Source organism: Misgurnus anguillicaudatus, chromosome 17, assembly GCF_027580225.2.
Source record: "Misgurnus anguillicaudatus chromosome 17, ASM2758022v2, whole genome shotgun sequence".
NCBI lineage: Eukaryota > Metazoa > Chordata > Actinopteri > Cypriniformes > Cobitidae > Misgurnus > Misgurnus anguillicaudatus.
This window is the reverse complement of record NC_073353.2, coordinates 17,821,805-17,835,727: the sequence shown is the minus strand read 5'-3', so window position 1 is coordinate 17,835,727 and position 13,923 is coordinate 17,821,805. Positions and strand designations below refer to the sequence as shown.

The 13,923-nt window shown below is 37.9% G+C and overlaps 2 protein-coding genes across 6 annotated transcripts in view; both read right to left on the bottom strand.

Annotated features, from left to right (window-relative positions):
• LOC129451590 (UDP-glucuronosyltransferase) overlaps window positions 1–13,923 on the bottom strand; it is a 40,112-nt gene that overhangs the window by 4,235 nt on the left and 21,954 nt on the right. The window contains exon 1 of one of the 5 annotated variants that reach the window (XM_055214872.2): window positions 12,189–13,046. The exons of 2 other annotated variants lie outside the window; for them this stretch is intronic. In XM_055214872.2, the coding sequence (XP_055070847.2) occupies window positions 12,189–13,031 (843 nt within the window). In that variant the 5' untranslated portion in view covers window positions 13,032–13,046. Of the gene's footprint in view, window positions 1–5,465; window positions 6,324–7,832; window positions 8,676–12,188; window positions 13,047–13,923 lie in introns of those variants that run through there. 2 more of the 5 variants (XM_055214870.2, XM_055214869.2) reach the window with 2 other exon arrangements.
• Window positions 1,258–2,834, bottom strand: LOC129451592 (UDP-glucuronosyltransferase 1A5-like). Its single transcript, XM_055214874.2, has one exon. The coding sequence runs from the start codon at window positions 2,116–2,118 to the stop codon at window positions 1,258–1,260; it is 861 nt and encodes a 286-aa protein (XP_055070849.2). The 5' UTR covers window positions 2,119–2,834.

Here is a 13,923-nt window from a genome sequence, read left to right as displayed (position 1 = left end):
ATCTGATTTGAACACAACAGAAAAGCTACAACAACAATACCAAGGCAATTAAATTACCTGCTGCTTTTTTCAGTCTTTATAAGTTTTCTTCTCATGTATACTCTAACTTGGGATATCCAGTACTGGGATTTGCTAGAAATATAACTCTGCTATCTCCTGCACACTTATTGGTTATTTTTATTCCAAATTAATCACAGAGATTAGAAAATATAAGGTGTATCGTCTGAAGCACTTGTATCATGTAATTGTGTAAAGGCCCAAGTATACTATATTTTCTTACACTTTAGCGAGCCTGCACAGTCAAATAAAAAGTTCATTTGAGTCATACAGGTACAAAAACTTGCAATACCTCTCCTGGCCTACACACTACATACTCCTGTATTGATGTGTTGACAGGACTAATACGTTAATTATTCTTGTAATAACAGCTTTATAAACGTACAAACTTGTACATATTCCTATTCATAAATATTATGAATTTTGCAATAACACACAAAAGGCGTATTCTCCCATGCAATAATAATTACATCAAAACACAACATACGTAAATTCACAAAATATGTTAATTTATTAATTCACTGTAATCCACATTTAAAATGCATACGGTTGCGAGGAACAGATACTTTTTTCCATTTATCCAGCAAACTTGATTCTGGTTCTCAGCAGTGACTATAACGTCAAATCTCACGTTCGTTATGCATTCAAATTCAAATATTGCGCCTCAAGAAGCTTTACGACACATTGCTTTACGGAGTGATATCAAACGCTTATTGGTTCTTGAAATTTCGCAATACATAAGTTATTGTGATTACAGTCTGTCTATTATGGCTTTTATTTCTAACAGTACATGATTTTAATTAACTGTTTGGGTAGGTTTAGGAGTAGTACTGTACTTGCGGCTTAATCTATCTTTTAATTGCTATATGTTACTATTGTTACTAAAATGTTCCTACACATTTCTGTCCATTACGTTGCATAATATAAAAAAATACATTATGTATTTAAAAATGTTTTGTATAAAAAAGGGTTTGGGGTAGAGTTGGTAACATTATCGAAAAAATTGTTAAAGTGAAATTATACAGCAATCTTTATGGTATGAAAGTTTTGCAATTGTTTTACGTTTTGTAGCTGTACAAATTTAATAATGCTACGATTAAATACGTCTACATTGTACACTGCAATTTAATATAAAAAGTATATTTTGTGTTTTCGAAAGTTACGTATTGATACGTATTAACATTGAGACCAAGTAAGAATTTAATTATAAAGACTCACTTCTGGCAGAGGATTTGGTTTGTGGCTAAGTGTGGCTCCAATCATGATCATGTTGGGCATCACTGGACGTGGGAATTCCAAAGCAAAGTCGAATCGCATAAACCAGAGAGCAGCACGGCTCATGATCTCTACCATGGATGATTTTCTTTGAAGTAAACGTGAAGCAATCTCATCTGCTTGAGTAAATATAGATCCACAAGCCATGGGTTGCAGTAAAGTGTATACCAGATTCACACTTCTTTGCCAAAAAGACATGTGGTCAGTAAATTGAGTAAAAGGTTGAGGAACATAGGAGGCTGGAGTTGGGCATTGACCGGCAAGAGTGTCGACCCCACATGGATGATTTATTTGCATGTAAATAGCTGGAATGGAGAGATATTCACCAACAATAACTCCAACAGGCTCAAATGGATCGGTGAGAATGGCATCAAAGTTGTACTCTTTCAGTTTCTTCATCAGGTCCTTGTTGAAAAGTAGACTTTCCGCATTTCTCACTGTAAACGTTTTTAGAAAATCCAGTGTGAAGATGAATGTCTGAAACCTGGCCAGGTCTGTAGACACATCAGTACTCAGAATGTTGTTTAAATCTGCCGCTAAGTTCCCTTCTAGCTCAGCTTTAGTGTAAGGCACTGGATAAGAAAGAGTGGTGGTGTGATCTGATGGACCCATACTCAGACTTGCATCTGGGATGACCACCACCACCTGATTCCCTCTTCTTCCCAGCTCTTCCACAATAGGCTTCATCCCCCGCCAGTGACTGCCATCTGACGGAATAACCAACAGCTTTCCAGCTTCAGCTGAACCAAAGAGTAAGAGACTCACAAGCAATCGTACGATAGTCATTCTATCAGTGGTGTGAAAGAAGTCAACAGCTGAATGAGATTAAGAACGTGTGCACACAATACTACCATAAAGGTTAAAGTACCACAATTCAAAGTGGACTATGTCCAAAGAGTTTCTGCAGTTTGCAGATTGCATGTTAGTACTGTAAAGTTTGTAAAGATGACAGTATGACCAAAATCTTATATTATGATAGGATTAATTTTATATCATGATAACAATATGTATCACAGTAGTTTTCTTTTTCTTTTAATAAGGTTTTTATGTTATTAATTTAATACCATATAATTTTCATAATTCTTAATATATCTGATTAAAGGCAGAAAAGTGATTTAGTTGAAAACAGTGAGAGATTTTTTTCTTAATGCTGTTTGATTGACATGAATGACAGACAGGAGCAAAATTAGGTAAGTTCCACTTTAAGACCAAAGTCCGGATACTGTTACACATGCATTTTCTTTTTCAGCTGTTTATTTCTCTTACGACTAAATGGTCATGTTTATGAGGATACTTGCAAAGACGAGAATTTTGACGCATATATGTATTTAAGGTCAATAAGCAATAAGCAGCTGATGAGCTGCTTGCATGCTCCTCTTACACAGAAACAGCATGCGCATTTAGCACTGTTGTTTGTGTTTCAATGGCTTAGAACCAAAACGACGGTGGGTGCTTAAATACATGTACAAATGTTACATTTTAAAGGAACACGCCCAGATTTTGGGAATTTAGCTTATTCACCGTATCCTTTAGAGTTAGATAAGTCCATACATACCTTTCTCATCTCAATGCGTGCTGCAACTCTGTCTGACGCAGCCCCCGCTGGCTTAGCTTAGCAGCACAAAGTCTGGAACTGAATGGCTCCAGCTAGCAAACTGCTCCCAATAAGTGACAAAATAACGCAAACATTTTCCTATTTGTGTTGTGATTTGTATAGTTACACAATGTACAAATAACAAGGTGATATGAGACACAGCGATCTTTTAACAGTATACATACTGGGAACTATATTCTCAGAAGACGAAGTACTGTTACATGGGCAGAGTGATTTGCTCGCAGCACCCGAGAAGCCCCTGGTGAGGAGCAGAGAGTTCGGTCAGAGTTGTGCAAATCACTCCGCCCAAGTAGCAGTGCTTCATCTTCTGAGAATATAGTTCCCAGTATGTATACTGTTAAAAGATCGCTGTGTCTTATATCACCTTGTTATTTGTACATGGTGTGACTATACAAATCACAACACATAAATAGGAAAATGTTCGCGTTATTTTGGCACTTATTGGGAGCAGTTTACTAGCTGGAGCCATTTACTTCCAGACTTTGTGCTAAGCTAAGCTAGCGGGGACCGCGTCAGACAGAGCCACAGCACGCACAGAGATGAGAAAGGCATGGACGGACCCATCCGACTCCGGGGGACACGGTGAACAAGCCAAACTCCCAAAATCCGGGCGTGTTCCCCCAATGCGTACAGAAACGTGATGTGGGCACGTAACCTTGATAGAGACTAAATAAATGTATAGAGTCCAACATCTCTATCGGTTTACAATATTCTAACGGTTTATCATATTACCTACCAGTTTGTCGCACAACATATTTGAATAAAACGCATAATTAAACACCAAAATTACATTGTTTTCTCTTGCCATTATAGAACATAAAAATCAAGTAAAACAAATCAACAGTAAAATTATTATTAAATAAAATTAGTTAATAAATAAAATTACTATTAAATTAGTATAGGGCTTATTCGCAAACACCGGAAATCGGTAACCGCGGCCATATTGTTGACATGACATCTGTCCTGCCCCTAGCCACACGTAGATTTGAGTTGAGGGGAGCAGTAGCCTTATGGCTTCATCTCGTCGGTATTAAGAGAAGATGAGCTTGATTGGTGTGGAACCATATCAAATAGACCCAATAGCCTTAAGTAAAGATCCGTCCTTATTGCCAGCCGTAACTTATCCGGATATTTATAACTATATCGTTCATACAGTATCCGCATACATCATACAAGCACTGAAGGGCCGTTCACATTATAACGATAACTATAACGGTAACTATATCATCGTCCACATCACCAAACAATACGTTTATGCTAATTCGCTCACGGCACTCGCGCAAATCACTTGCCTTTAATATTGCTTGTAAGAAAAACTTTTGCAGATGTCCTCAACATGCTGCGTTTCACGTAACTCTAAACAGTGAATCTAATAGTTTGTGTAATCTCTTACCGTTTGGCATAACAGTTATAAATACTAATAAAATTATGATCAAATTATGGGGACAGACTTTGCTGTGAGGTATATATCCCTAACGTTACCTGTGGTAAAATGATGGGGACAGACTTTGCTGTTGGGAGTCTCTCCTTCGCTGGTTCATTTCCTCTGTCTCATTCCTTTCATGTTTTCTGACAGTCAGTATCGCATAAAAACGAATTCCGTTTTTTTTTTTGCTGTTGTTGGAACAGCCGTGTTTTAAACCACACACCATCGCGCGGTTTAAAAATATTACATCGATAATAACACCCACGCTGCCTCGCTTGTCAATTGACAGACTGACAGTTCTATGTCAACAACTTGGCCGGTGCGAACATTGATGACGTAGATCGAATAACTCCTATTGTAAGAGGTAAGATGCATGATGAAATGTGACGCTATATATTGCTAACGTTTCCAGCAGACCAATCACAGTGCTTGCACTCTGTGTAAAATTGACATTATTGTTTAATTTTTGGGCAGGGGTGCATAAGGCTACAGCGTAGGGTACACGCCTATGCGTAAGCTATGTCCTACACTCGACGCAGAGGTATAAATTGGGCTTTATGCATCAGCTGTTCATCCAACACTCTGTGGGATTGATGCTGATAAGCAACACTGAATTCTTTTCATATGAATGATTGTAGTGTCCAATTAAAGTGTCCGATAAACCTTAGTGTCAATCATAATCACTTAGGTTGTTTCCTGTTTTGCAATTTACAATCTTTATTGCATCTTCATAATTTAGAAGAAGCATATTGTTGTGTCTATCAGCAGATGGAGGTTAACAGCTCTAGCAAAATAAACAATATGTGACTCTCCAACAGGTTGGTGGGCCTGACAGTGACGATGAACATTATGTTGACTCTTTTTTATCCAAACACATTACAAAATGAGTAGTAAAAAGAAGAAAGTCTGCTCTTGAATGTCTGCTGTAAGAGGACAGAATTATTAACTTGTTGGCTATTGTGGTTTCTCTGCCATTTGCTTCCTATTTTCACTGTCAATGACCGTGGAAAAATTGTTTTATGGCAAAGGCAGAGTTACATCACTAATAATTCTGCAGTGGAACTATGTGTCAAATTTACTATGAGGGCTTACTTGTGACAAAGGTTTTAATTTCTTGGCTGCCATCCCTCCAATCATGATCATGTTGGGCATCACTGGCCGTGGAAATTCAAAGGCAAAGTCAAAACGCATAAACCAGAGAGCAGCACGGCTCATGATCTCCATCACAGAGGTTTTTCTCTTAAGTACACGTGAGGCAATCTCATCTGCATGAGTAAATAAATATCCACAAGCCATGGGTTGCAGCAGAGTCCTTACCAGGTTCACACTTCTTTGCCAAAAACTCATGTTATTAGTAAAATGTGTTAAAGGTTGAGGAACATAAGAAAGTGGACTTGGGCATTGACTAGCAAGAGTGTCAACGCCACAAGGAAGGTTTATTTGCATATAAATAGCTGGAATGGAGAGACATTCACCAACAATAACTCCGACAGGTTCAAACGGGTCTGTGAGAATAGCGTCAAAGTTGTAGTCTTTCAGTTTCTTCATCAGGTCTTTGTTGAAAAGCAGACTCTCTGCGCTCCTCACAATAAACCTTTGTAGAAGATCCAGTGAGATAAAGAATGTTCGAAACCTGGCCAGATCTGTAGACATATCGATACTCAGAATAGTGTTTAATTGATTTGTTAAGTCCTCTTCAACTTCAGCTTTAGTGTAAGTCACTGGATAAGAAAGAGTGGTGGTGTGATCTGATGGACCCATACTCAAACTTGCATCTGGGATGACCACCACCACCTGATTCCCTCTCCTTCCCAGCTCTTCCACAATAGGCTTCATCCCAAGCCAGTGGCTGCCATCTGAAGGAATAACTAACAGCTTCCCAGCTTCAACTGAACCAAAGAGTAATAGACTCACGAGCAACCGTACGATAAACATACTGTGCTAGCAGTGGTGTGAAAGAACGGAATGAGCTTAAGGGTGTGACGTGCACACAATGTTACCAAACAGGTTAAAGTATCACATTTCAAAGTGGACTACGTTCAAAAGAATGTCTGCAGTTTGCAGCTTGCATGTTAGTACTGTTAAGTTTTGATATTTAAGTTAAACACATAATTAAACACTAAAACTAAAACATTGTTTATCTCTTGCCATTATATAATATAGAAATAAAGTAAAACAAACAAAACAAATAATAGTAAAACAACATCCACAGCTCATGCAGCACACTATTTTCTTCATTCTGTAAATAATTAACAGAGCATGTCTGTCCACTTATACAATGACCAGATATTTCATTTGCTGGGGATTATTTATATAAACACTAACATTTAAGAGATCAAAAGTTCAGACAAACACCCTCTAGGTACGATTGCTGGTTTGAGGATTACTTTTTAGGGTTTATGAGACATCCCAGATAAAAAAGTAGTACACTTCCATAAAGTTCTCTATTTTCACACGCTAATTTTGTAGTTTATATACTAAAAATTCTTGTTTAGTACTTTTAAAGCTGTTCTTAAGATTATCTAAGTTTACTTATTTGTGCTATTTTGAGACACCACCAATATGAACCAAAATGCACTTTTAACATTCTTTCTCTGTATTAAAAATTTATTTAATTAAAAACTCTCTAAGCGAATCTGCGAGACGTTAGTTATTGTTGACGTTTGGAACTGTTTTCAAATAGACGGAGCGTAGCTAACTCCTCCCCCTCCCTTGCGTGCTTTCATGAACGCGCCCAACCCCCACCCCCAAATCCTTCTTGTCGTTTATTGGCTGGAATACTTTGTTTTGTTTTGTGATGCTAGGTTTGGCCACTTGTTGATATTGCCGTTTGTGAAGCCTGGGCTGTCTACAGAGATCGCGTTTTTTTACAGTTTGATCAGCGGACAGGCAGCAAGCAGATAGTGAGGAGATTTTTCCGGTATGTAACAAAAAATGTTTTATGGTCTAAAACGCTTCAATTCGCTTAGAGCGCCTTTAATACTTGTATTAAACTTGAACTCAACTTTCATACAAATATGGGTTTAGATTTACTACAAGTGGTAGATAAATACAATTTTAAATAGATTTTTGTTCATATTCATGTTCATATTCAACTCCATGTAACATCAAATACTCCATCCAATTAAAAAACTGTCATGTTTTGTTGTTATTTGGTTTTCTGTATATTTTTTTCTATTTCATGTGAAGCTGCTTTGGAATGATGAACAATTGTCAAAATACTGTAAGATAATCTTTTATCCAAAGCAACTTACAAAATGAGGAGTAAAACAAAGTGAGTCTGCTGTTGAATGTCTGCTGTAACAAGACAGAATTCTTAACTTATTGGCAATTGTAGTCTTGCGTATTTGCTTTCAATGGCAATGACAATTAACAATTGTGTAATGGCAAAGGCAAAGTTGCCGGACTTATAATTCTGCACTGGAACTATAGTATGTAAAATTTACAATGATGGCTTACTTGTGACAAAGGTTTTATTTTCTTGGCTGCCATCCCTCCAATCATGATCATGTTGGGCATCACTGGGCGTGGAAATTCAAAGGCAAAGTCAAATCGCATAAACCAGAGAGCAGCACGGCTCATGATCTCCACCACAGAGGTTTTTCTCTTAAGTACACGTGAGGCAATCTCATCTGCTTGAGCAAATAAACAATCACAAGCCATGGGTTGCAGCAGAGTCCTTACCAGGTTCACACTTCTTTGCCAAAAAGACATGTGGTCAGTAAATTGAGTAAAAAATTGAGGAACATAGGAGGCTGGAGTTGGGCATTGACCGGCAAGAGTGTCGGCCCCACATGGATGATTTATTTGCATGTAAATAGCTGGAATGGAGAGATATTCACCAACAATAACTCCAAAAGGTTCAAACGGGTCTGTGAGAATAGCATCAAAGTTGTAGTCTTTCAGTTTCTTCATCAGGTCCTTGTTGAAAAGCAGGCTCTCTGCGTTCCTCACTATAAATGGTTGTAGCATACCCAGCGAGAAGAAGTATGTCTGAAACCTGGCCAGGTCTGTAGACATATCAATACTCAGAATAATGTCTACTTTGCCTGCTAAATTCTCTTCTAGTTCAGCTTTGGTGTAAGGCACTGTATAAGAAAGAGTTGTGGTGTGATCTGACGGACCCATACTCAAACTTGCATCTGGGATGACCACCACGACCTCATTCCCTCTCCTCCCCAGCTCTTCAATAATAGGCTTCATTCCAAGCCAGTGACTGCCATCAGAAGGAATAACTAACAGCTTCCCAGCTTCAACTGAATCAAAGAGTAAGAGACTCACGAGCAACCGTACGATAGCCATTCTATCAGTGGTGTGAAAGAAGTGAACAGTTGAATATGAATAAGTATGATGTCCACACACTATTACCACACAGGTTCAACTTGCACTTCTTATGCAGCACGCTCAAACTTATCAGCATTTTGTTAATAGATAACAGAGTGTGTCCATAAAATAAATGAATGCTACATTTTGTAAGGTTGAAACGTTTAAAAGTTAAAAAATTGAGATAAACTCTCTATATTGTACATGGATTAAAGATTTCTTACACTTTTAAAGATAAAGGTTGTTTTGCTCGTATCTCTGCTTTCTTTCTAGACATCTCGTCCTGGATGAAGAAACATCAGATTCAACTCAAATCACTGCCAACACATTAAAAAAACACCACTTCACCATTTAACAAGGTTCTTCAACTCTAACTACTAAGTCCGTGAGGAACCCGAGGGTGTTGTTCGATGACCAGCTAAAATTTACTATATCACAAAAAACACTCTGTCAAGCAGGTACAAAACAGGTAAATCAGACCTTTCCTGTCTGAGCATGCAAAAAAATAAATAGGAACCCATAGCAGGCGCGTTAAAAGTTTGAGGTTTTGACTTTAAATTGTCATCATGTTGTGTTTTGGCTGCCAGAAGGAACAGCACTTTTAGTTCAAAACTAAAGTTTTACCGGATCCTGCCACACATTCTTTCACAAAAATCAAGACGACAATTGTGGTTGAATGCAATATGCAGTACGTTTTGCTGTCGCGGCTGTAAGTTTGGTTCCTCTCGACAAAACTTTTCTTGAAATTGTAATATATATTTAGTTTAATTGCTAAACTACAAATTAACGAAATTTCAATGAATTTGAACAGGTTGTTTTACCACCCGCAAAATGGAAAACAATGGGACAAAATAAGGTGATGATTTTCGAGTTTCAAATGGCCAGTATTTTGTTATTCTTAAACCCATAGATATGGTCTTGGTGTCATTTTAAAGTTTTTTTCAAGCTCTTTCTATCTGAACAACTAGTTTTAGCATTTAACCATGTTTAAAATTTTTGTCACATACCTACAATACGGAATACAGACTGGATGGGGATGTTCATAAATAATGCTTGTTTTTGCAGTGCACACTTCATATCAGGTAAAATAACCTATACATATTTACTGGTGTGTTGGTTTTATCTAGTACAAATCAGCAAGTTTCTGTTTTATAGGTGAAAAGTTGCAAACCTTCAATATTGTTTAGCTTAAATGTTACAGTGATAGATGTGTGAGACATCCTTTGAATGGTCTCACATTGCTAATCATAGTTAGCCCAACGATAGGTAACATTAGACAATAAGCCTTGACAAAATTCCCCAAACCACCCGAAAGTAATTCATATGCCGTCTAGGAAATATCCAAAACCTGGTTATCCAAAACCGCTTCTTCTTCTCGTGTTTTTCAATCAGCCCACAAAACAAGCGTTTTCTGCGTTCACTTAACTAACACCGAACTGTCCGATTTTATAGCTACAACATGTAAACATAGCTTCCAAAACTACACTTATTGTTGCCTCTTTAGACAAAATGTTAAGTTATCTTATTTGTAAGCCGCTTTTGATAAAAGCATATGCGAAAAAATCCCAAAAGTCAGGCTGTATGGTTCCATAAAAACTGCCTGACGTCCACAGACCCTTTCTGTTGCACAAAAGGTCCTTTGAAGGTGGGCAAATATGGTTATTTTAAAGGTGACATATCATGAAAATCTAAGTGCTAGTCCTCAGTGCTTCTACCAGTAACTCAGTTTTGGTAAACAGTTTTCTGCAAGCATGTGAAAAAATAGCCCATTAAAATTTGGCTCCACTTTTGAAGTCAGAAGGGCATAATACCGCCCCTTAATCTACACTATCCAACCACAGCACTGTCATTTAGTGAAGGGGGTGCAGAATCCACCTGGATGATGCGACGGCAGCCATATTGCACCAGAATGCCCACCAAACACCAGCTTATTGGTGGAGAGGAGACAAAGTTATATAGCCAATTGGTTTATGAGGGGATGATTATTAGGCCAATTGGTAGTCTCAGCCTCAGACGTCATGCCCACAGAATGTTGGCTAAACGTCTGATGTTTATCGTACACTTTCCTGGAAACCCTGTGGGAATGTCGAAGTCGTCTTTTGATTCATTTAAATAAACCGGATTTCCAGGAAACGCGAGTGATTATTTTTGAGTGATTAGTTTGTATAATAATGACCAGTTATTATGATCAGTTAAACATTGGATTCTCAAAATATGCAAAGTTCGCGGCATAAACTCTCAAAAAGACGTCCAAGAGTTTTGCTTGAGGCAGTTAGTGGAAGCAAAAAGTTCGGTTCTCCTGAATTGCTTGTATGTGTTAAAAAGTGAAGAGATATGCTTCAAACAGACGTTTAACGGGAGCGTCTCATTGGTGTGGCTGTTGATGAAGTGCACAACGTTGTTCTATAGTGTTTATTTAGATGCTATTCAGTTGTGGCTGGTTATTTCAATAACTGACTTGTTGCCAGCCGACTCGTTATTGTGGGGAGTCCGAAACGTGACGCTAGATGAAACAAACTGTGATTGGTTGTTTGACATGTCGGTCAAGTTTGGCCATGATGCCGGGTATGAAAAGATAAGATTTAAATGCTGATATCAGTTTTTATGATTTTCTTTATAATCCTTATTGATCTTAAGATTGACAAATATATGCATTCATCTGCTCCAACTAAAAGACTAAAATTAGCTGATATATAACAAAGGGTGCTGGTATAGGAAATAATTAATGACAACTTATCTCACTGTGGCAGATGTCAACTTTACCATAGGTGAAACTGCACTTTGCCTTACTGCCCCAGAGATAAACTCTTATATAATTAAACATATACAGCCCCACCAAATCAACGTCCTGCCAACTATCAAACAATGTTTAGCATGTTTTATATTAAAGAGCAACTATTATCTGATTCATAATTTTACATCATGAATCAGATAATAGTTAAATCTGCATTTTCTGGATCAGTTTCAGCTCGTACTGTAGTAAAGACGATATTAACTTCTGTTAGCATTGCATTGTGAGCTAATCTTCAAAACATGGTAAGGAGCGTCACATGTCTTGCTGATGTCAGAGGTATTAAGGCCAATAACTACAGTACATACTGGTAAGCTGGCCAATCGAGGACACAACGCTTTTCAGATCGATGAGCTTTGTAACAAATCAGAGCGTTTGAGGAAGACAGGGATATCTGGAGCAACAAAAATGTACTGTATGAGAAAATAATGTGTTTTTTACCATAAACCCAATTTAATAAACAGAATTTATTGGGGCCATTGGTGATAAAAACAAAGCTGTTTCGAAGGTGTTAATGGGACCCATCTCATGGAATTATACTGTAACTCTACAGAATATTCATGTTATTGTGAATTGTGGCTTCTCTGCAATATTTTACAGTCCATGATATTGACAGACAGTATTAAATAAAAATCAGATGTTTGTGTCAAACAGCACCAATAAGTTGAACTATAGCATGTTTTTTTTTTAAAAGACCTTACTTGTGATAAAGGTTTGGGTTTCTTGGCTGCCATCCCCCCAATCATGATCATGTTGGGCATCACTGGCCGTGGAAATTCAAACGCAAAGTCAAATCGCATAAACCAGAGAGCAGCACGGCTCATGATCTCCATCACTGATGCTTTTCGGCGAAGTAAACGTGTTGCAATCTCATCCGCATTAGCATGTAAAACTTTACAGGCCGTGTGCTGCAGGAGACTTCTTACCAGGTTCACACACCTCTGCCCAAAATTCATATGGTCTGAAAAGTGGGTGTTACGCTGAGGAACATAGGAGGGTGGACTTGGGCATTGGCTGGCAAGAGTGTCAATGCCACAAGGAAGGTTTATTTGCATATAAATAGCTGGAATTGAGAGATATTCACCAACAATAACTCCGACAGGTTCAAACGGGTCTGTGAGAATAGCATCAAAGTTGTAATCTTGCAGTTTCTTCATCAAGTTATCATCAAACAGCAGGTCCTCTGCGTTTCTTACTATGAACTTCTGAAGAAATCGAATTTGGTGGAAGAACCACAGGAACTTGGACAGGTGCGAAGAAAGTTCAATGTTCAGAATTGTGGTTAAATTGCCTTCTAACTGCTCGCTTAATTCAGCTTTAGTGTAAGGCACTGTATAAGAAAGAGTGGTGGTGTGATCTGATGGACCCATACTCAAACTTGCATCTGGGATGACCACCACCACCTCATTCCCTCTCCTCCCCAGATCTTCCACAATAGGCTTCATCCCAAGCCAATGGCTGCCATCAGAAGGAATAACCAACAGCTTCCCAGCTTCAGATGAACCAAAGAGTAAAAGACTCACGAGCAGCCGTACGATAGTCATTCTATCAGTGTTGTGAAGAAAGATTTCACAAGTCTGGCTGGAGGAGATCAAGACCGATACTTAACAACCAGGTCATGTAGCTTAAAGTTTTCCATATCTCTACACGACTCTGGCTTATATTCAGTCGAGGTGGAGACAATTACAACTGGGTGGGACTTTATCTATATAAGCCGGTGAAGCAACCAATGAGGGCAAAGGTTTTAAACTGAATAATTGTGTGTACTGCAAAACATTAACATTTTCAAATAGAAAAAAATGTAAATGCTTTATAATGCCATTTGTGAGAAATAGATAAAGTTGCATATGTATATATAGTTGATGTTGTATATAAGCAACCTTGAACTTTAATCTCTGAGAGTAGATTTGACATTTGCACAGATAAAGATATCCTCTGTACACTGTTAGAAAAAATGTCAAAAGATGTACCCAGGATCACATATTAACCCTTAAAGCTGCCGTAGCATGTAAAAATGTATTTGCAGAGATGAATAATAAGAGATCTGTGCATTGTAATGACATATTGTGAGCCACAAACACTATTTTTTCCTCATTCTTATGTAAACTTTGCACATGCAAGACAATCTCAACATATCACAGACTGTGATGTTACAGCTGTGATGTATGCCCCAACATTAAATTATATATTAAATTAAGTACAATGTTGTTACAATGCTAAATAAAACATTGTGACTGTTGAGATAGCAAGCAATATATGCTAGTTACTGCTATATGCTAGCTTTTAGGCTGAAATTCTACTATTGATGTTACAGTTACGTTTTGCAGGTCCATACTAAAATAAACCCACAAACTTACCACTCAGAAACATACATTTCTATCTCCAAACAATTGATTATTCCTTAAATTCTGTATCTTCGTCAGATACATGCTCAAA